This window comes from Podarcis bocagei (assembly GCF_964188305.1).
Source record: "Podarcis bocagei genome assembly, chromosome: 1".
Classification (NCBI taxonomy): domain Eukaryota; kingdom Metazoa; phylum Chordata; class Lepidosauria; order Squamata; family Lacertidae; genus Podarcis; species Podarcis bocagei.
In genome coordinates, this window is record NC_138125.1 from 37,187,553 (window position 1) to 37,211,370 (window position 23,818).

Here is a 23,818-nt window from a genome sequence, read left to right on the forward strand (position 1 = left end):
CTACACCACTGGGGACTCCACCCTTTGCAGTGATCACAGTATGACCCATTGCCCTTTACATGGGCAATGGGTAACTATCAATTTTCTACCTAAATCCATTATCTTTTCTTCTTGAGAAGATTTATTTGTGCCAATGGTATGTTTTAAGAACAGTGTGGCATATCTCCCCACCCCCAGCCTGAAAAATGGAGATGAGATTTATCTGGAGAGCTTAAGTACTGTAGAGTACTGATCCGGCAGGTAAAAGTCAAGAGCTTTTAATTCTAACATATTAATAATGCCTGGAGTGATTGCAAGAGATAAGATATAAATTTATCCCATGAACTCAAGGGGAAAGCACTGAATCCCTTTTCTAGCAAGCAGGCACAGCAGTTTTGAAACTTCAAGTATTCCAAGACTTTGCATAACTAGATATGGATGAAAAAGACGTTAGGCATGAAATGATAGTATTAGTAACTGAGCAATGTCTTTCTGAGGGTATTTTTCATTAGATAGTTTTATTCTAACTTTCTTAAAACACAGTAAAAAGCCCATTGAATACTGTGCTGGAGAAAAGCAGGAAAGAAAAGCAATGTCCCACCCAGTGCTGGATTTATATATAAGCTAAACAAGCTATAGCTTAGGGCCCCACTCTCTTGCCCCCCTCAAAAAAATTTCACTATTAATATACTTCTTCTTCATTGTATTTCAGTTCGACAATTACTTTAATAAAATACATATTTTCTTATATGCAAATAGCTTTAGATACCTATTAGGTCCATAAATTACCATATAGCATATATTCAACACAAAAAACAGCAACAATTTGTTGTTAGCAAAGGACAGCTGGACATATAAAGGGCCCCATTGCCTTCAGTAGCTGAAGGCCTCATCAAACCTACATCCGGTCCTGGTCCCACCCCCCTTTTTTTGTACATTAAGGTCACAATTTGATTGGAAGACTGCCAATCAACAGAACAGCAGTTTGCTTTTTAGACAACATATGAACTTCATACACTCTAAAGGGGCTTCCTGTGAGCCTTCAAAATAAGTAAGATTGCAATTGCACAGCAACAGTACCTGGGGATGAAGTCAACATTTCTCTACACTTCTCCTTCTAGTACCAGGGTCACCAACATAGTGCCCCTGAGCATACATGTGCCCACAGAAACCTTCCCTAGGAGTCAGAGGTTCCCCTTCCCCTGATATTAGGTTTGAAATTAACATCACTTTGTAGCCAATAGGATATGGCTGTGGTATGGGCTTGCCTGCAGTTATATGTGAGGTGCCTGTGACAGTTTCTCCAGTTTGCAAATGTGCCCATTGGTCCAAAAAGGCTGGAAACTGTTCCTGTAGCACTTGATAACCTTATTTCCCTCATTTTCCTCCTCCTCACAACACCACAGGATGACTTGAGGTGTAGCTCCATCTTTTACTCCCCCCATCCTCCCTTTTTATGAACCACAGGACTCAAGTAGGCCTTGACTACAAGTTCCATTAAAATGTCAGAAATGAAGTTGAGTATTATTTAGATCAGATTCCCAAATTATTATTATTATAATCGAATGGGTTTTTTTAAAGAATCCAATGGATATCAGTATTTTTTCAGTTTTCTGAAAATCTGTTAGGTCCCAGTTAATCACAGTATGCCAGTTTGTTCTAGATTCATAATAATTTCCTGTTTTATATGCATTTAACATTTTCTGTGTAATATAAAAATGCCAGTTTAAACAAATGATCTAAAACCTTAGGATCTTAAATCACAGGGTGTGACCTATCACACCACAGAACAATGTGGCTATGTCCATGCAAATATCATGAATATCTGGAAATTAGGATACCTATCGTCTATGTGTAGCAAGCAAAAGGCTGTAAATTATATTAGAATAGTTGCAGCGGCTTCCAGCTGTCTTGCATCTAGTCACAGGAGTAACAGGGTGCTAGCTTCTTAGCTGTTGCTGAGACTGTTCAGGCAAATACTTGCAGTGTCGACAGTTGAACAGTTGAACTGCTCTACTATGTGGTATACCTACTACTAACATGCATGTGTGTTCACATATCACGGTTGTGGATAAGACATCTTTGTGTCTTATTAAAAAGAGATGGCATTCTACATTATCAGCCCTTTTTTCCATTCATGATAAGCCATCTCAATCAGACTGATAGTAGTTTCTGGCTAGGGAAAATGTGTGCAAATAAACTGTTTTAGACTGCAGACTGTTTCAGGGGGGAAATGGAAGTTTGCACGCAAGTCTCATTTGTAAGCAACATTCTACCAAATCATGACCTTAATCCTTCTTCTAAGATCAGTTCTAAGAAATGTGTCTATATGCAAATACTTCTTTGTGTAGGAATAAATTAGCTCAGATTAACAAAACATTATGGTAACAGGAATTCCCTCTTGCAAACAAACAAGTGAGTGTTGGTTACAAAATTATACCTGTAACACCCACCATCTGTCAGCCATTGTGCATGTGTGGAAAATGCTAAAATGTTCACTGCTTGAGTATGTACAGTGTTGTGAAACATTTCAGATGTTGGAAATGTAATTGCACTTTGCTTAAGCGCAGCATTCATCTCTTTTTTTCTTCTAAAAAAAGCATTTCCTTGACATTTATTGTTAAAGCGGTGTAATTAACTGCCATGTGGTGTCTGTGTATTTTCCCTCATTCAGGAACATTGCGAAAGCTTCTGTGGCAAATTGTTCTAATCAATCACCAGGTATAACCAACAAATTAAAACTAAAAACTATAGATATTCACATATTCTAAGTAAGTAGCGTAAACACCACATTTCTCATGATGCAACACAAGCAACTTGTGAAGGTGTAGACGCACAGGAATGCTGTTTAAGAACACATTCTGTAATGTGTATCATTTGAAGAATAACAAAGAAAAGCTGTGAATTGTGCACTTGTACTAATGCCACGTTTTGTGAACAGCCTATTCCCATTCATTTAACCCATTTCGGATGAACACTAAACCATGATTTAGCACTACGTAAGCATGCCTGGGGCTCATACACTCTTCTTCTTCTCTGATGTAGCCACAAAATGATCAGAAGCATTTAGCTCTCTGTTTCAAACTAACCAGAGTTCATCGTTATATCTGAACAGGGGAGAACTTTGGCTTGAATCAGTAATAAACCATATTTAGATCAGGGTGAGACAAGGATAGCAAGTGACATACAAGCATAAATATAAAAGTGCTTGGGCTTGGTTATAGCTGGGAATCAGAATTAAGCCAGTCTTTACAGGAAAGGTGAGTTTTGAAAGAAGGATCTGGATGAGCATAAATAATTCGTCCTCAAAATATTGGTTATTACGTATATGAGTCAAGCTGCACTATGTGAAGCGCTGCATGATGATAATTTGCTTGAGCCATTTCTGTATATTGGCTCCTATGTAAGCTAATACAGTGGTACCTCAGGTTACAGATGCTTCAGGTTACAGACTCCGCTAATCCAGAAATAATACCTCGGGTTAAGAACTTTGCTTCAGGATGAGAACAGAAATTGTGTAGCAGCGGCACGGTGGCAGCGGGAGGCCCCATTAGCTAAAGTAGTGCTTCAGGTTAAGAACAGTTTCAGGTTAAGAACGGACCTCTGGAACGAATTAAGTTCTTAATCCAGGGTACCACTGTATACCATGGCTTGGTGAACTTCAGATTTGAATGTTCTCATCTCCCTTCATGCAGTCCAACTCCTTTGCTATTCTAGAAATTGACAGTTTGCCATTATATATGAGTGGGCAACTATGTTTATCTTTCAATCCAAAACTGGAAACCCCTTCACATAGCTCCCCAATTCTGATTTTGAGCACAAACCATAATTTGTCAGTTTTGATCCTAACAGCAGACAAGAGCATTCAGGAAGAAATCTCAGTAGGGAAAAGGCACATATGAGCCCAGGACCAACGGCCAATCATTTATTTGGCCATTACTTCTGAACTTTGAAGCAGCCTTAAGTGTTTTTTTTTTGGAAATGTATCATTTGACAAGTAACAGTTTCCCTCATTATTCTTTTTCATATGGAAATGTATAAGCAGGACAAAAAAAACTTTATAAAAAAAAGTTATCGCTTTTTGCAATAATCCTTACTTGTTAAGCACATATAGGAGAGTTCATGCTTTTCCTTGAAAGACCGCAAGAGCAAACTACACATTGCATGAAATAAAAACAAAAATTGGTCACCTCACTCCAACTTTTCCTATTATCAAATGTCACTCTGGCACTTATTTCCGTTTATATCAAGTGAAGGTTCCATTAAAAACCTACACTGCTTGAAAGACATTTGTGTAATAGTATTAGCGTAGCAAATGCTAACATCACAGCAGTGTCTATCATCATTGTACAAGGGAAACGGGGGAGGTTTACCTGCCATTTCAAACAGATTAGAGACCAATCCTCCCTCCTACAGTCAAGGTTTGGTATCCAATGGCTGCATGAGTGGAAGGCTGTGCCTCCAACAAAATTCAATTATCCCTTTCAGGCCCTGCACTCTCCAGACAGCCACTCCAGAAGGTTGGAGGACATTCTTGAAGCATATGAGTTGTACTGTATATTCTGTGGGATGCAATCCATTGGTACAGTGGTACCTCTGGTTACAAACCTAATTCATTCTGGAGGTCCGTTCTTAACCTGAAACCGTTTTTAACCTGAGGTACCACTTTAGCTAATGGGGCCTCCCGCTGCCGCCACACCACCGGCATGAGATTTCTGTTCTCATCCTGAGGTAAAGTTCTTAACCCGAGGTACTACTTTCCGGGTTAGAGGAGTCTGTAACCCGAAGTGTTTGTAACCTGAGGTGTTTGTAACTCAAAGTACCACTGTACAGTCAATTACAACATTCCTTGTTTCCCTAGAGTGGGCACAGTCAGGGGAACATACTGTCAGCGTAACTTCCTGTTCCACTGGTCTGGAGCATCCTCCACCTGCATGTGTTCTGAGAGATGGGCATGGCTCTGGCTGACTCCATAAAAGAGCCAAGCCATGCAGCCATTTTCTCAGTCTTGATTCTTGCAGTTTTGTCTAGTTTGTCTTGATCTCTTGCTTCACTTGTTCTCTTGCTTGCTGTTTTTTTGCTGCCATGCTGCTCTCCTGCAGCCATTTTGTTCTATTGGTGTAATTTTGCTGTCAGCCAGCAGCACATGAGTTCAGTCTCAATGTAAGAGATGAACTCAGTTTCTTATATAACTATTAAGTAAAGCCTGCCTTTCAGGGATCAAATCGTGAACTGAAATGTGAGTAAACTTTTTGTTGCTTTACTCAGCAAGATTCTCATGTCTTTATTCTTTTAAGAGGGATCAAAGGGGACACCAGGAAATAATCTTAACTAAGAGATTCAAACGAATCTGCAAACTAGCTTCCAGCTATATTGAGGGGACTCTGCTCTGCTACATCACATACTAGCGTGAGTGAAGGAAGGACAAGATTTATTCAATATATCCCTTCCTACTATCCTTAACATTCCCACATCCTCACCCTCTACTGCAGCTTTCTTCAGCCCAAACTGACCGGAAGTCTCCCTACCCCCGCCCCATTCTCTAAAGAGGTTTTTCAAAGAGTGCAGTAGCTGTGGAGGGAGAAGAGAAGAAGATAAATGTCTGCTGTGTGAGCCATCTTCTACTCACACAACTGTTAAATAATACTTATCTGTTTCGAAGCATAAGCCCAACAAAAACAGGTGCCTGCACACTCAAACAAAATAACCAGGTTCTTCAGGGGCGCCATTAACTGCAGTTATTAACTATTGTTATCAAAAACGTTATTCTTTACACCGAGTGATGGAGCTGGGGATGAAATGCATTCACTCTGAAGTCACTCTGCTGGAAAACCTCAAAGCTAACAATGTAAGAGGTTGTTGACATTTCCAACTGATCTCTTAAAAATGTGATGGCTTTCTAGCGACCGTTAAAACTTACTGAATTGCTGGTTATTTCCCATAACGTATATTGTAATTTGTATTTACAATAATTGCCCTGCTACAGCCTATTTAAATAATAATAATTATGGTATTTGAGCATGAAAATGCCTCTACAGAGGGATGGCATATACAAGAATATAGAGGCTTAAGCAGTTTTTGAAAAGTGAGTCTTCAATAGAGCGAGCCCTGGCTAGAATTAACTGTTTTAAGAGCACAGATGTTAACTATGATTAAGGCTGAAAGGGGAATGTTTCCAAAGAGGAGAGGAAGTATGTGAGAGCTCACATCTTCCCCCAGGTAATGCTACACTACATTACGGATATTTGCAGCAGGGCTAGCTGCACCAACCACTAATGGAAAGGATATCATCTATTTCAGTGGGCTCGACTACAGAATTGGGAATCGTCATTCAACTGTCATGTCCCAGAATACCTCTTCCAGAAGCATAAGGAAGTCTCAGTGCAGCAGTCTCTTTTCCTCAGTAGCTAAAAGTTCCATGCTCTCTTAGAATCCATAAAGAATATAAACAGAATAGTTTTATTGTTATCAGACGGTTGTATTTGCACCTGCCTTGGGAGTATCTGCAGAACCTAATTCTGCTAAACTTCTATAAGGAAAAAAATACCATGAACAGCAACTTGATATACCTCATAGTTTTCTGTGTCGCACCCTTATAGAAGAAACTTAATATTCTAAAACTGATGACAAAGGCCATTTCACAATATTGCCTAGTTTTATATGCAAGTCCATGGACCTCTTCTACTGGCTGCAATAAAATGCTTTAGGAATATTAGATCTGACTGACTTAATTTTCTTGAGATCTTTATTTAATATTTTATAACCCTGCCTCAATGTCTGGGAGCCCCTTAAACTCAATGTATTCTATCATAAACCAAGATTAAGAAGGCAATTTATGTGACTTATATATAACCAGAAAAGGAGGACCAGAAGGAACTATTACTTTAAATTCTGCTGTAAAACGAAAGTTACAACCAGGCTATTAATGCACAAAATAATTAATCCCCCCCTTTTTTTTGTAAAGCTCTAAACTTAAAAACAACTTCTGAATAGTAGTTTAACCTGCGGTGACCAGTAACAAAATGTGGATATAAGAGTCATGGAACATCCAATCAAACCCAGCTTTGGAACAATAAAATATTTTTATTTAATTACTGCATGTGATGCCTGAATCTCTACAATGTAAATGTCCTGGTCACAGAATTAAATCTGGTAAACTATGAGTAATGACCTACTGCTACAAGCAGGAGTAAGATTTAAACACACACTCATGAAAACACACTGCAATTATATGTATACAGTTGCATAGTTATAAAACCTTCCTCTTCAACAGATTCTACTTGTCTTTGCTGGTATCTGTAAGCATTTTGTTTTCCTGAAAGGAAACTCCATTTGTCCTGATGCAGGATTAAAGAGCAGATAGTTTATACACAAAAGGAAAATGCTTTGATTGGAGGAAAGTCCTTCTTAAAGCCTTCTTGCAGCTACAAGTGAAATTCCATTGTCAGGGAAAATCATTAACGGGCCCCCGTGTCAAGGCACTACCATTTCTTTTTTACTTCTGGATCTGCTAGATTACAACTGCATCTTTAGTTGCTAGGTAACAACCAACTCAGTATACACCATTATCAACACCCACGAGAAAGAAACTGCCATCTGCTTCTCATTTGGGAATTCCATTGACTGAAGCAATATTGCAGTTACTGCAACCCCACCCCCACAAAACATCCTTGGTCTCCCTCAGCCCTGCTTGTTAGTAAAGCAGGTACTGATGTCAGAAAATGTGGTATATTATGTTTTGGGTAGTGACCGAATAAGAATAAGGCATGTTTGGGGGGGGGGGAGACACCACCACAGGCAATTGTGATATGTTAAAAACCACACTACCAAAAAAGAAATAGTGTTTCCGAACACATAATAATCTCCCAGTACTAGCAGACGCCTTATCCAGTTGTGCTACATGGTTATGCTTATCTTTATGTTAACAAACAATACTGGTGCTGCACTAAGAACAGCAACAGTTGGAGTAAAATCTTACTTTTAGGTGGTTGGCAGAAATTAAGGCTGGAACTAGCTATTACAGCAGACGGGAAACAGAAGCCCTTCATCACCTCCATAACATCTAATAATGGCTTAATGGGTACCATCACACGTTGAGTGTTTTTGTTCTGCCTCAGTTCCACTTCATAGGCTACTGCTTGCTTGAATTGTCCAATTATGTCCCACCATGCATTGTTGCCATTAGAAGTTACTAACAACAAAGGGGAATGAGACAAGGAGTGATTTCTTTCAGCAGAAGCCCTATGTCCGCCATATCATCTAGCCTTGGCTTCAAAGATCTAATATAGATATTGTCCGCGAAAGCAAATTTCAGCTGCTTATCAAAAAGAATGATCCACTATTTATTTGACTAGAAAGTTGCTAAATGCAGAACGCTACCTAACAGCAAGTCAGGCAATGGTACATTGACCTTGTGTTGTCTACACTGACTGGCAACAGTTCTCCACAGTTTAAAGCAGGGGTCTTCCCCAGCCCTACCAGGAGATGATGGGACCTTCTGCGTGCAAAGCTCAGACACCAATTTATGGTCTTTCTCCGCTAATGGAAAGCAATGGGATGGATTCAGCTAACCCAGCGCCCTAGCAGAAGGGAGCACAAGGATTCCCACTAGTGCAACAAGGCTCTCTCCCCTTGTCCTCCCCCTGTGCCTCCCCCAAATCAGCTCTGGAGGGTTGGGAGAATCCTCAGAACAGTGTGAGAGGGGAGGAGAGGAGGATTCTTCCATCTGGTTCTCAGTATTTCTACCTTCTTTTAAAATGTTCTCTTATACAGTGACCAGCACTGGCTTGAATAACTTTATCATCTTTCCTTTGTTTATCAATGAAAGGCGGGGGCGGGGGGATCAATTTCTTCAAAAAGCAACATGTTTATATAACTCCTTACCTGTCTCAACAACTTCTCAATGGCTGACATTACCATGGGGCCTCTCCAGACAATTGGTGCAGTCTCTTCTACCAAGAAACCTATGGACATACTACAAGAGAAATGCAAATATATTTTTTTCAACTTTCAGACATGTTACAAGGAGCAAAATAGAGGAAGAAAATATGTAAAATGGATTTGAACGTACAGATTGCTTACCATGCAATTCCATAGTTCACAAGAGGCCTCATTAAGTTTTCTAGAATGGAAAATGTGTTTTAAAAATACATTTTTAGAAATTATTATTGTCAGTTCTGTTCATTATGACTATGAAAATGTGTAGAAACTAGAGGCATCTATAAGAGCAGTATGCACTCTCTCAAAGTTTTATGACTTCATTGCAAAGCAAAAGGCCAGTCATGACATTAACATATAACCAAGGTTAGCACAATTCACATGTTGCTTTAACCTAGTAAGATCTCACATATACAGTATAACCATGGTAATTTCTGGCATCTGTAACTGTGATAAGTTGTTGTTGTTGGACTGTTTTCCAAGATATTACATCTTTTTCCCTAATGGCCCTCAGCCTAAAGGGAAAATAAGCTGTATCAGTTCTACATTAGGCTTGATACCTAGAGATCTGCTAAGAACCTTCTTAACATGGATGAAGACGAGTCCAATAAACCAGACTCTAAAGCCAGAATATTCTATCCAGAGAGAGGACCTGCTACCAGTCAAACTAAAAAGGTAGCTAAAGCTTACTTAAGGAGAGTCCCAAGAAAATGCTGCATCAGCAAGTCAACAAAAATGTGGTTTCTAACATTATTATATCGCAACTCTACTCCATAGATTTCTTTCTGAAGTTTGGTACCATTTAAGATTGTTAACAAGAGTTTATTTGATGAAAAACAGAATATGACATGTCACTGAGAAGCAAAACATCTTGCATTCATTCAGCCGCTACACTTTCCCTCAATAAACCTTGCACTTGCATATTATTATTTTTTGCAATAAAATAAAATAAAATTCATTGTTACCAGCCTGTGCTAGAGTGCCCAGACTGCACAAAATGCTTATCAGGAGGAACTGGAACAAAAGTCATCAAGTGGGCAACCTTCTATTTTATTTCTCTAATTAACGGAAGAGGAAGAACACAGACTGCAATTTTTCTTGACAATCCTCTCTATGGCCTCCTAATATTGCAGTTAATCCTTATGCATGCTTCACCACTCAGAATAGCCCCATGGATGCTCTTAAAACGGCTCTCTCTATATGCTTGGTTATGCTGAAAGCCAAAAACCATAGGAGACTATGGCTGCACTGTTTTAGATTGATTAAATACACCAACATCAATGGGTCTTTAGCAAAAGCAAATACATACTTGTTTGCATTTTTGACTTAAAACCTATGAGTACGTAAGCCAAATTCACGCGCCATGTCAGCTGCAGTGAATGGTTTACCATTAATGTGTCAATGGGGGCTGCTTTGCTTCTTCCAGCACACGGAAGAAGCAAAAACATGATACCTGACTTAGCATTATATTTGAACTTTGTACTTCGTTTCAGTAGATCATCATGGTTTGTATGGCCTAAAAATTCTATATCATGTTTTCTCAGGTTTCATATGCTTGGAGGAGGGGGACGGAATCTGGAAACCAAACAGACAGGATATGTACAGAAGGAAACTGTGACATACAGCTAGCACTTTATTTCAAGTTACTTCCATAGTGGTTCCCACCACCGCAGAGACAAGCCACTTTTCAGATTAGGAAAAAAAAAGGCTTGCCTTTTCAGCAGTGGGAACTGCAACACCAAACACAACTAAAAGAGATTTGGCATTCCAGTGCTGCGGTACCAGCATGGATTGCAGCCTTAGAATTTAAAACAAACCACAGACGTAAAATGTTGCAACAAGTGTAGGACTTAAAGGTGCATTTTAAAGTGGCTGGTGCCGTTGACAATAGTTCATGATTACAACTATTAATTTCCCTTCTCCAAAATTATATTTCAGTACATAGTTATTGAGCAGTTACTCCTCCACATCTACTTAAAATAAGACTGCAGCATGAGCTTACTCAGAAGCTTGGGAATCCGTTGCATCATGAATGCCACCTTTTTGTAGAGCTGAAATCTTTCACCACTCAAAATCATCATTATTATCCACCTCTTCACTTTTTCACGATGTCTCATCAGGAAGAGCACAAAAGACTACCACGACAAATGGTATCACTTGCCACAATGCTATTCGGGGGGAGTATTGCAGCATAAACTCTGAACTCTTATTACCTGGCAGCTGCACAGACTATACAGGATGTGAATTCAGGAGATCTGAAGGCCAGCCCTTTTTTTTTTAACACACATCCGTGAACGATGTGATTAATCAAATTTCTACCAAAAGGAAGAAGGTTCTCTGTCCATCACTAGCCCTTTCCCAAACAATTAGGATTTCCATTTATGGGACCTTGTGCATATTTAATAGCAGCAAATAAATGGTCCAACTATCTATCCCTGTTTACTTGAAACAGTCCCTATTTTCTAGGGACCTGTCCTGAGTCAGCAGCAACGAAATACCAAAACTGCCACATTAGGAGTATGGAGTAGAATCTTAAAATTGGAAGGGATCCCCAAGGGTCATCTAGTCCAACCCCTGCAATGCAGGAATCTCAGCTAAAGCATCCATGACAGATGGGCATCCAACCTCTGCTTAAAGTGTGCCTAAAGCAAAAAAAAAAAAAAAAAGGTTAGTATGATCAACAAACTGGGAAGCTTTCTTGCTTATTTTTCTCCCCCTTGCCTTATAATCTAATTATGTTGTTGTTTAGTCGTTTAGTCGTGTCCAACTCTTCGTGACCCATGGACCAGAGCACGCCAGGCACTCCTGTCTTCCACTGCCTCCCGCAGTTTGGTCAGACTCATGTTTGTAGCTTCGAGAACGCTGTCCAACCATCTCGTCCTCTACCGTCCCCTTCTCCTTGTGCCCTCCATCTTTCCCAACATCAGGGTCTTTTCCAATGAGTCTTCTCTTCTCATGAGGTAGCCAAAGTATTGGAGCCTCAGCTTCAGGATCTGTCCTTCCAGTGAGCACTCAGGGCTGATTTCCTTAAGAATGGGTAGGTTTGATGATCTTGCAGTCCATGGGACTCTCAAGAGTCTCCTCCAGCACCATAATTCACAAGCATCAATTCTTCGGCGATCAGCCTTCCTTATGGTCCAGCTCTCACTTCCATACATCACTACTGGGAAAACCATGGCTTTAACTATACGGACCTTTGTTGGTAAGGTGATGCCTCTGCTTTTTAAGATGCTGTCTAGGTTTGCCATCGCCTTCCTCCCAAGGAGCAGGCGTCTTTTAATTTCGTGACTGCTGTCACCATCTGCAATGATCATGGAGCCCAAGAAAGTAAAATCTCTCACTGCCTCCATTTCTTCCCCTTCTATTTGCCAGGAGGTGATGGGCCCAGTGGCCATGATCTTCTTTTTTTGATGTTGAGCTTCAGACCATATTTTGCACTCTCCTCTTTCACCCTCATTAAAAGGTTCTTTAATTCCTCCTCACTTTCTGCCATCAAGGTTGTGTCATCTGCATATCTGAGGTTGTTGATATTTCTTCCGGCAATCTTAATTCCGGCTTCGGATTCATCCAGCCCAGCCTTTCGCATGATGAATTCTGCATATAAGTTAAATAAGCAGGGAGACAATATACAGCCTTGCTGTACTCCTTTCCCAATTTTGAACCAATCAGTTGTTCCATATCCAGTTCTAACTGTAGCTTCTTGTCTCACATAGAGATTTCTCAGGAGACAGATGACAGACAGACAGACAGATGACAACTGTTTTAATGCTTTTCTAATCTAATGATAGGAAAAGCATTAAAACAGTTGCTCTAACTATTCTTTCACATTTCTGATTTAATTAAGATTTTTCTTCTCCTCAATGACATAAGTCCCAATTCAAGATGTGCATCACCAGTAATACACCTAGAAGGAAGTGTTCCACATTGCCTCCATCCCAGTAAAATGCATGTATCAAACACACCTTCCCATGCTTTTAGAAGTATTAGTGCTTTAGCCTAGCTGTGTTGCCAAGGCCAGTTATTAAAAGACTGAGAAGAGCACACAAACACTTGTTACCTATTTGTCATTGTTAGGAACAACGTGTACAGTACAGAATGCTCAGCAACAAGGTCTATTATAAAGCTCTGAGTGCCTTTAATATCCCACATTGCTGCTAAAATTTACTCATCTATACAACAAATACGTTAAAGGCACAGACATTTCTATTTGTTGCAGCAAAAACAGTAAAGAATCTTGTGACGTCTTGAAGGCTAAGAAATGTACTATGGCATCAGCTTTCAGGAACTACATGCATCAAATGACGTAGACTCTAGTCCATGAAACCTTACACCATAATAAATTTGTTAGCCTTTAAGGTGCAACAAGGCTGCAGTTCTCTAGGTATGCTTTATGTTTCAACTCAGAAATCTTCCCACCTCACAAAAGACAACCTAGCAACCTAGGGAGGAACATAACTGAACTTCTAAACTGTAATACACAATTTTTTAAAAAAATTAAACAGGATCGGCCTTAAAGTGGTTGTTTTAAAATTGTTTACTCTGTTAAGCATGCCAAAACTTACCTAAGAAAAATGTCAGAAATTGAAAAGGGCAACACCTAAATTTCTACTTAGCTTGCTATAGCCGCTGCAAGTGCTTTAGAATAGAACACTGAATTAAGAACTAAATCATTTCCCTACCACCGAGATCAGTTATTTATCATTTGGCACCTCAGTCCTATATTGCTGGCAATCATCCATCTTTGTAAGATAATGAGGCTCCCTCCAGTGAAAGCAAGAGAAAAGAGCCCTCTTTGTGGCCTGAGGCCTTGGTGGCAATATGAAGAATCAAACTTCCCTAGCATCTCTTGATCTCACAGGCTAAATCCAAAGAAAAGACAACCATCAACACATGGGGTGACATGAATGTGATACAAGTGTGTACAGATTGTCCATTTTCTGCCTCACAGAACCCCAAATTATTATTTCTTTGGCATGCAAAGCCACAATTTCCAGCTTCTGTGTCACAAACTTCCTTCTGTCCTATTACGCAACATGTTACATGCATTGCAAGTTATGTGTTTTTACACTAAAGTAAAATACAGCTACCAACCATATCTGAATTACAATCATGGTGCTTCCAAATGAGTGTTTTAAAATCAGACAGTACGGCTTTTTCACTTCAGAAAGCAATTCAGTACGTACTGGTCCAAGCTGGGGACAGCTCCATTGACAGTATTTACTACTTTCTGTCTGCAAATTAAACAAACTGCCACTGTTTAGTCCAGCTACTTTTCTTGCAACTCCAAGACTAAATACTTAATTTCACCTGAAGATTCTTTGAAAAGTTTTTTTAAAAAAGAAATTGGAATAGTTGAACTAGGACGGTGCTGCTACTAGAAATCAAACAGGGGTAGTCTCGGAGGAAATCTCTCTTTCATTGCTAGGTACAAAATACGAAAGTTGGACCGTTTATTCCTCCCTAGGGTCCTTCCGGCTCAACTGCTTATTTCTGCTAGTTTCATACTACCACAATACAGTGGTACCTCGGGTTAAGTACTTAATTCGTTCCAAAGGTCCGTACTTAACCTGAAACTGTTCTTAACCTGAAGCACCACTTTAGCTAATGGGGCTTCCTGCTGCTGCCGCGCCACCGGAGCACGATTTCTGTTCTCATCCTGAAGCAAAGTTCTTAACCTGAAGAACTATTTCTGGGTTAGCGGAGTCTGTAACCTGAAGCATATGTAACCTGAAGCATATGTAACCCAAGGTACCACTGTATTGGGTACATTTTAGCAGTATCGCCCAAGGAATATGTAGGCTCCCTCACAACCACCGCTCCCTGTGTCACCTGCAAGCAAAAGTACATAGTATGGACCCAAAAACTATCTGTCAGTAGACACTCCACTCACCCCTTTCTGAAGGGGAAGGAATCATCTGGCAGCTAAGTAAGCCTGGCATTTAGGGCACAACAAAACATTTAATAATCCATTAATGAAAATTTGTGGACTAAGGGGGGGGGGCTCCCTTGGGGAGGAAGGGAGCTCTAAAGTAAACTACTGAGGCCCCTAATCTACATCTTCCAAGATTTTGTGTTCTACACAGATAAAACCAGCCATAACACACACATCCAATGTTAACAGGTAAGGAGATGCAGAAGGTGTGGACTAGCTCCAAAAACCAATTGCTTGGCGTTCTTCCTACTCCTATTCCTATGCCACGACATTCCCAGGACTTTGGATAACAAATCTTCACATGAAGACAAAACAATATATGTCACTAATGTAAGAATCTCTTATCCCACCAAGGTTTGAGACATTATTGTAACACTACGTACAAGCACAGATAATTTTTCTCAGCCATTAAACACTTGTAATGGTCTCTATTATGGTGCCCTGACCACAGGATCTTCCACATCAATGTGTATGGTTAGGAAATCAGGTAGGATGTGACACAGATCATTTCACAATTAGTCTTTACAGATCTGGTTTGCATTCCAAGGCTCAACTATTGCGTTACCTGGTTCCAAAAGCAGCACCTAACTCTAGCCACATGCCTGCCCTACTGTCCAAATTACTGAATATTTGTATAGCACACATAATTTGTTTCAGTTATAGGATTTTTATTCTGACAACTATGCCACAATTCATTACTCCAGGTTGCCGGGGAAGGGGGGAGGCGGAAGCACTGCAACTGTACATTGGAAAAGCAGCACAAGCCTCTCTTCATTTCCACACAAATAAGCCCTATTTGGGTACTCAGGTCACATGACTGTTATCACACAGAAAAGCAGGGCCCATTGAGGCCCCCACCCTCACAAGTTCGGGAGGCAATTTCTGTGAAGTGGATGGAATCAGTTGTACGCCCATAGGCTCCTCCCATAACTGAGAGCCCCTCACAATCAGAGTTTCAGTTAAGGGGGCAGGAATGCATGTATGCAGATAGTTCCCTTTTAAAGACACTGACCAACAATGCAGAGGCCCAGATGGTGCGATCTTTCCCACCACCACCCCGCCGAAAGATAACATGAACTGGACCTCTGTATGATCACGCAATCAAGTGGCAGGCCGGGCTCACACTGGAAGCTGCACGGCGTTCACATTTCCCCATCACCACAATATTGTAGCACTACCCTAGAATGCATGGTAAGCAGCTACACCAGAACTATATCATTTCCGCTTTTTTACTGCAGACAACTTTACTCCATCCTAATTGTGTCGCCCACACTGAAGAAACTGCATCCCTATTACGTACTTCCATTTGTTTTAAAGATTTACGTATCAACCTTCAGCAAAGCTAAATTCCAAGACAATTTACAAACACAGTTAAAATATGGTGGGTTTTTTTATAAAAGAAACCAGGATGCTTTCAAATACAGTGGTAGCTCGGTTTTTGAACGCAATCTGTTCCAGAAGACCGTTTGAGTTCTGAAACATTCGAAAACCAAAAACTCAATAGCCTACAGCTAGGCCTCAGGATCTTGCACTCAGCGGAAGCCGCGTGGCATGTTCGACTTCCAAGGTGTGTTTGAAAACCGAAGCATTTACTTCTGGGTTTGCGGCATTCAAAAACCGAAATGTTCATCAATGGAGATGTTCAAAAACAAAGATGTTCAAAAACTATAAATGCATTAAAAGAAGTCTGGAAGGATTAAGACTCACATTTGTTTGGCACCAAAAAGTTAACATGGATGCCTGTTGAGCCTCTCAGGAAGAGAACTCTAGATGTTATCACTGAGAATGGCTGCTATTTAGTTGCGACACATCCTACCTTGAATGATGGGGACACCTGAAGGCAAGGGTCCAAAGATTATCTCAACTCATGAGCAAGTTGATATGGGAACACATCCCCAAGTCCTAAGTCATATAGGGCTTTAAGAAGTAAGCAGCATCACTTTCAATTGTGCTCAGAAGTAGACCAAAAGTCTGTGAATCTCTGTCAGTGCTGCTATGTATGTTCTCATTAACCAGCTGTCAGGGAACTGACATCAGAGCGAAAGGCGAAGGAGAGGCTCCCCGATTCTGCAGGAGAAGGTACCAGCACCAGGGGGAGACGCAGCTTGGTAGAGGGGGAAGGAAATCGGCGTAACACCAGGGATCCAGGAGGGCAAATGGGGGAAGCGGAGGGAGAGCTCCGGGATTCTTCCCTGGACATCAGTGAGGAGAGCACTGGTCCTCCACTACCCACGCCCTCCCTGCGCAGAAGACTCCCGCGCAGTGAGAGGCGGAGACGACTGGGAGTCAAACAGCTTTTATGCTGGAAAAGGTTTAAGAAATGCCCACAGACAGATTCTGCTAGCGACTGAGGCAGCCACGCTGAGATGGGCTGTGCAGTCAGGACGGTTTAACCCAGGCAATTAAGCTCCCTAACGGGGACAGTTTACGCACGAGTAACTCAAACCCATTACACCAGCCCAAGGCAACACCCTAAAAACTGGATTTCGAACTACAGTTTTCAAACAGTGGTCAAAGGCAGCTCCTTATGCAATGCAAGTCTATTAATGTTACCATAGCATGATTATCTATGGTCATTTGGCAAGATAGGAAGGAGCATCTTTCCCTACTCTCTCAACCACAAATAATCACTGCCTCTCAAGATTTCCTCGTCACAGAGTAAGATGCAGCCAAACTTACTTGGTGTCACTTCTGGACTTCCTTTCAAATTCATCATCTTTGGGATGGAAGGCCCATACACATCTGCATCAAGCAAACCAACTGCTTTTGTCTGTGGAAGGAAAACACACAGTCGCATCATTCTTAATGGAAAAAGTGATGTGCAACAGTTGTAAGCGAACTTTAATTTCAGCTCTAATTTAACTTTTGTAACTTATTAACTGGGTAAACATCTTTATACAAATTTAGTATCTTAAAGTCAATATCACTAATTATTTAGTCTCTACTTTGGCAGCATTTGAGCATTTTATTTTAACTTCCATGGAATTACTGTAGCGCTTTCAATAGTGGTGTGTGTGTGTGTGTGTGTGTGTGTGTGTGTGTGAGAGAGAGAGAGAGAGAGAGAGAGAGAGAGAGAGATTTTATACGCCGTTTTTGTTTTATCTGATCCAGTATTTTATTGTATTGATTTTTGCTGTGTGTTGCCTAAAGGGACTAGAATAATGGGCAGCTGATAAATACAAACAACACATAAGAAAACAGATATTGCTTTCATGCTGAAATGTAGCCAGTTCTGTATCCAGGCTACAAAAGAATTTGCAGACCAGAATAGACAAGGCATTATCTTCTCTGTAGCGTTTGGCACAGTTTACTAGCTTTAGGTTTGTCTTAGCAAGTTATTTCCTTACCCTGCAGGGACAGCACACGTTAGCAGTTCAAGACCTCTATTTGCAGCGCTACTTCCCAGTGAATGTTGGGCTATTCTGTTAAGGTCTGCCCTTCCAACTTCACACTTCTGCAAGGTTTTTTAAAAGAGATAGCCACCGGATGATAGAGCATAATTCCTCTCAACTACTACATATGGCTGGACAGAAGGCAAGAAATTGAAGGAGGTTTGGTTTAAAACATTAGAAACGCTTTCAAGCTGTAAAAGAATTGCTCAGCAATGGAGAAAACTTTGCTTTGGAAACCTGTGAATGATTGCCCTTGGATGTTTAAGAGAAGATGAACTGAAATCGCTAATTATTTCTGGCAGCATTTAACCAGAATGGCATTTAGACTTGGCACTGGAGATGGTTGAGATCCTGAGAAAAACTAAACCCAGTTCTGGACTCCAGAATGAGTTGGATTCCAACTTAAGCTACTATTACATGGCTGGAGGAAGATGGGTTTTCTTCCCACCACGACCTACACAATGCCCTACACAATTCCCCACAAATGGTCAGGGGATGGTGCTGAATGGCACAGGCTGAGGGAGGATGACTGTCCAATTTGCAGGGTGCTGCCCTTCCACCTGAGCAACCTTTGCACAATATAATAAATAGAAGAAGAAGAAGAAGAAGAAGAAGAAGAAGAAGAAGAAGAAGAAGAAGAAGAAGAAGAAGAAGAAGAAGTTGTTGTTGTTATTACTTATCCCCCGCCCATCTGGCCAGGTCTCCCCAGCCACTCTGGGCGGCTCCCAACAGATTATTAAAAACACAATAAAACATGTGTCAGGGGTTTAGGAGCAGAGGCACGGGCAAGGGAGGAAACAGAGAGCGAAGGGGAGGAGGCAGAAGAAAAGATGAGTGATGACGACGACCCGAGATCTCCTAGTCTTTCCAGTGAATCAGAGGATTCACAGAAAGGAGCACCAGTGGCCAGGGCAAGGGGGGCACCCCAGGAAGATAGAGCCAGAAGGGACTCAGGGGGGAGCAGCTGGAAATCGGGACCAGCGTCACCGCCAGGAAGCAGGGAAGAGGAAGGGAGCCAGGGGGGAAGCGCGGGCAGCTCACCACAGGAGGGAGGGCATGAGTCAGGAGTGGCCACACCTCCATCGGGGAGCGAAGAAACGGTTAAGAGGAAGGTGGAAGGTTGGGCGCGCGCGCCAAGTTCAAATGCAGAGGAAGGCGGCGCAGTAAGCAGCCCCGAAAGGGAACCAGGTCCTAAAGCCCGGCGCAAGGAGGCAGGAGGGTCCGGGTCAGCGTCAGAAGAATCCCGGAAGGAAGAAGCCCCGGGGGGTAGAGGGACCCAGAGGAGGACAGTCAGGCGGAAAAGGTGGAGCAAGGCTAGGATATTAAGTTGGTGCACACGGGGCGGAGACTCAGACGGAGCTTCGCCGATCTAGCTACTAGACGTAGAGTTTGCGCGCAGCAGCGTGAGAATGGAAACTGTAATTCAATAAAGACTTTTACTCAATGATCGCTGGCTAGCGTGATCCTCTGTGAGCTAGGATCTTCAAGCAGCTCTGACAGTAAGCTCCGTCTCACCATTGTGGGCATCTACAGCCTCGAGGAGGGGAGAGAAACAGGTGCCTACTAGCGAGCTCACGAACGGCAGACGACATGACGGCTGAGCAGCAGATAGAGGACCTCAGAAAAGCAGTGGCACAACTGAACGCCGAGGTTCTCGCATCCAGGAAGAGAGAGGAGGAGGCAGCTGCCGCCTGCAGGGATCTCCAGGTCAGGTTAGACGTGCTGACAAAGCAGACACCCCGGCAGGAGGGAATTGGGTTGGCGAGACGGGCAGGCGGGCTGGTCTCTCACTTCGATGGGAACCTGCAACAGTATCCCAACTTTAGAGCCGACGTACTGTGCGCACTGCAACTGCTGCATAAAGACTTTAGAGATGAACAAGAGAGAGTGGGGTTCATCATGTCCCATCTGCATGGGGATGCGAAAGCATGGCTACGCAATTTATGGAGAGATAAGGATCCGGCGCTCCAGAATGCGGATGCCTTTATTAAAGCGATGGATGGGTGCTTTTTATCAAGTATTGACGTGGATCTTGCACGGAAGGAGGTGCATGGGCTGAGACAAGGGAGGGCCAGCGTCAGGCAGTATCATGCCCGCTTTTTCGCCTTGGTCAGTGCCCTGGAATGGGACAGAGATTCGGCTCCTGTAAGAGACCTCTTTTGGGAAGGGCTGCACAACTCGATTAAAGATGAGATCGCGAGGGGGGAGAGACCCCGAACCACCCAGGAGGTCGTTCAGAGGGCACTGGCAGTGGGGGTGAGGCTGGAAGGACGTCCGTGGAGCAAGGACGAAGGGCGTGGAGGGCGCGAACCAGCCGGGGGCCCCTCCTTCTTTCCCAGAGAAGCAGCGCGGGCGCAATCCACGCCTCCGCCAGGAGGAGGAGCCGAACCTATGGAGGTTGGAGGTGCTAGGGCTCAGTCAGCAACCAGAGCCCTAGCACCGGCAGCAGTGAAAGCGAAGCCTCCTAGAGGGAACAGGAAGTGTTACGTCTGTGAGGAACCAGGGCATATGGCAAAAGAGTGTCCCCAGAGGCCCCACAAGCTCACTGCAGCCTCAGCAATGGTGACTGCAGCAACGCAGCAAGGAGGACCACAGCAGGGAAACGACGCAGTCTGGCTGGAGGAAGAGGCACTGGGGCCCAGCCAGACGTGTTAGTGACGCAGTCCCCAGAGATTTTACAGCCCGTGAACCCCCTCCCGCCCAAACCAGTAGTGAGGCTCACAGCATCTCTCCAGCTGCCCAATGGAATCACCATAGACGTGCCAATCACCATTGACTCAGGCAGCAATGCGGACTTTATAGGGCAGGACTTTGTCGACAGGCACGCTGTGCAGTTGCTGCCGGCCACACTGCCCCTGCAGGTTGTCACGGTGGATGGCAGGGAGCTGCTCGGGGGGCAAGTGGTGAAGCAGACGCCACCAATGGTGATGCGACTTGGGAATCACAGAGAAATCATCAGCTTCAACGTCACTCAACTATCTGACACGCCCGTTGTATTGGGCATGAGTTGGCTGGACAAGCACAGCCCAACGATGGCTTGGTACCAGAGGCAGCTGACCTTCGGCTCTTCCTTTTGTGCTGAACACTGCATCGTGCCCAGGCAGGAAGGAGAGGAAGAGGAGTCACAACTGCTGCTAGGCACGCTGCAAGCGTTTCCCCACAAGTACGCTGAATTTTTGGAAGTTTTCTGCGAGAAGGAGGCAGACAGGCTACCCCCTCACAGACCATATGACTGCAAAATTGACCTGCTGCCGGGGGCGGCGCTGCCTAAAGGGAGACTGTATTCCATGTCAGAGGACGAACTGCAAGAACTCAAGGAGTTCATTGATCATAATTTGCAGCGCGGCTTCATCCGGGAGTCCAAGGCAGTGGGGGGCAGTCCCGTATTCTTTGTTAAGAAGCGGGACACGCCCCAAAAGAGACTCGTAGTGGATTACAGGATTTTGAACAGTGTGACTAGGCCATCGGACTTCCCCATGCCCCGAATTGACGACCTCCTCGCAAAGGTACGGAAGGGCAGAGTGTTCACCAAGTTGGACCTGCGGGGGGCGTACAACCTCATTCGCATGCGGGAGGGTGATGAGTGGAAGACAGCCATGTTCACGCCACTGGGGACCTACGAATATAGAGTTATGCCTTTTGGATTGCAAAATGGCTCCCACGTTTTTCAAGCATTTATGCATCACGTGTTGGCGGGACTTCTCTACAAGACGTGCGTCTGTTTCTTAGATGACATCCTGATCTTTTCGGAGTCGCAGCAGGAGCATGACAAACACGTCAAGGAAGTGCTGAGCAGGCTAAAGCAACATAGGCTCTACGCCAAGCTGGAGAAGTGCCAATTTGACGTGCCGGAGGTGGATTTTCTGGGCTACAAGCTGTCTGACAAGGGGCTCGCCATGGACAGCGCCAAGGTTCGAGCGGTGTTGGATTGGAAGAGCCCGCGCACCGGAAGGAGGGGAGGGGGGAATGGGGGGCTTCGAGGGGGGGATGGATGTCAGGGGTTTAGGAGCAGAGGCACGGGCAAGGGAGGAAACAGAGAGCGAAGGGGAGGAGGCAGAAGAAAAGATGAGTGATGACGACGACCCGAGATCTCCTAGTCTTTCCAGTGAATCAGAGGATTCACAGAAAGGAGCACCAGTGGCCAGGGCAAGGGGGGCACCCCAGGAAGATAGAGCCAGAAGGGACTCAGGGGGGAGCAGCTGGAAATCGGGACCAGCGTCACCGCCAGGAAGCAGGGAAGAGGAAGGGAGCCAGGGGGGAAGCGCGGGCAGCTCACCACAGGAGGGAGGGCATGAGTCAGGAGTGGCCACACCTCCATCGGGGAGCGAAGAAACGGTTAAGAGGAAGGTGGAAGGTTGGGCGCGCGCGCCAAGTTCAAATGCAGAGGAAGGCGGCGCAGTAAGCAGCCCCGAAAGGGAACCAGGTCCTAAAGCCCGGCGCAAGGAGGCAGGAGGGTCCGGGTCAGCGTCAGAAGAATCCCGGAAGGAAGAAGCCCCGGGGGGTAGAGGGACCCAGAGGAGGACAGTCAGGCGGAAAAGGTGGAGCAAGGCTAGGATATTAAGTTGGTGCACACGGGGCGGAGACTCAGACGGAGCTTCGCCGATCTAGCTACTAGACGTAGAGTTTGCGCGCAGCAGCGTGAGAATGGAAACTGTAATTCAATAAAGACTTTTACTCAATGATCGCTGGCTAGCGTGATCCTCTGTGAGCTAGGATCTTCAAGCAGCTCTGACAACATGAAACATTAAAAACTTCCCTAAACAGGGCTGCCTTCAGGTGTCTTCTAAAAGTCATCTAAAATGGCACAACAGTCCATGCCATTCAGCAGCTACTGGAACACTTCTTTGCCCCTGGCTTTTGACACCTGAGATGTATAATTCTTGGAACCAAGATTTACTTCTGTGATTGCAAGTTGTTTTTAAACCACTTTTATACATTGTAGGGTAACTGTTTTAACCCGCCCTGCACGCGGGCAGGAAATAAATTATAACTCCCTTTGGTGAAGCATGTGGGGGTGGGGTGGGGTGTCATGAGGTGGAGGGGCAGGGATATAAACTGCTGCCCACTAAGAGAAGCTTAACTGGAAGTCATGTGCCCGCCCTGCCTGAGTTGAAGCATCTTTCTGCTTGTGCAAGAAACTTTTGGATACAAGCCTACCGCTGTTAGCACAGCAGGGTGCTGGCCTAAAGCTATTATTATTAAAAGCTGGTATTTGAAAAGCAGGATTCCGTTATAAGCAATAAAAGCTTCTGAACTTAAAAATAGCTGTTCTTATTCAACTTGTACCTTTCTCAACACTGATAATTCAGATACACTAAAATGCACGGTCACACATGAGCATAGCGACAGGGTTATAGAAGTGGTTTTGGTTATTAAGGAATAACTGATTTTTCATTTATTTATTTGGAGTCCCGCTGAAAATATGGCAGCCCAATCCCCCAGCACGTAAAGCCAACCATGTCCCAGAACCCTAATCCCCTAACCACCAGAAACCACCATTAGCTCCACTCCCACCCAACACCAAATTCTGAGGTTTGACCAGGCCACTATGTTCAGCAGTACCAACTTTGCAACTTGA

At 43.5% G+C, this 23,818-nt stretch overlaps 1 protein-coding gene across 5 annotated transcripts in view; it reads right to left on the bottom strand.

Moving 5' to 3' along the window:
- Positions 1 to 23,818, bottom strand: part of NUBPL (NUBP iron-sulfur cluster assembly factor, mitochondrial) — a 64,245-nt gene that overhangs the window by 24,297 nt on the left and 16,130 nt on the right. For 2 of the 5 annotated variants that reach the window (XM_081209887.1, XM_081209888.1), the window contains exons 4-6: positions 17,528 to 17,618; positions 9,061 to 9,100; positions 8,863 to 8,953 (exon numbers count right to left, since the gene is read on the bottom strand). The exons of 1 other annotated variant lie outside the window; for it this stretch is intronic. In XM_081209887.1, the coding sequence (XP_081066013.1) occupies positions 8,863 to 8,953; positions 9,061 to 9,100; positions 17,528 to 17,618 (222 nt within the window). Of the gene's footprint in view, positions 1 to 8,862; positions 8,954 to 9,060; positions 9,101 to 17,527; positions 17,619 to 23,818 lie in introns of those variants that run through there. 2 more of the 5 variants (XM_081209890.1, XM_081209892.1) reach the window with 2 other exon arrangements.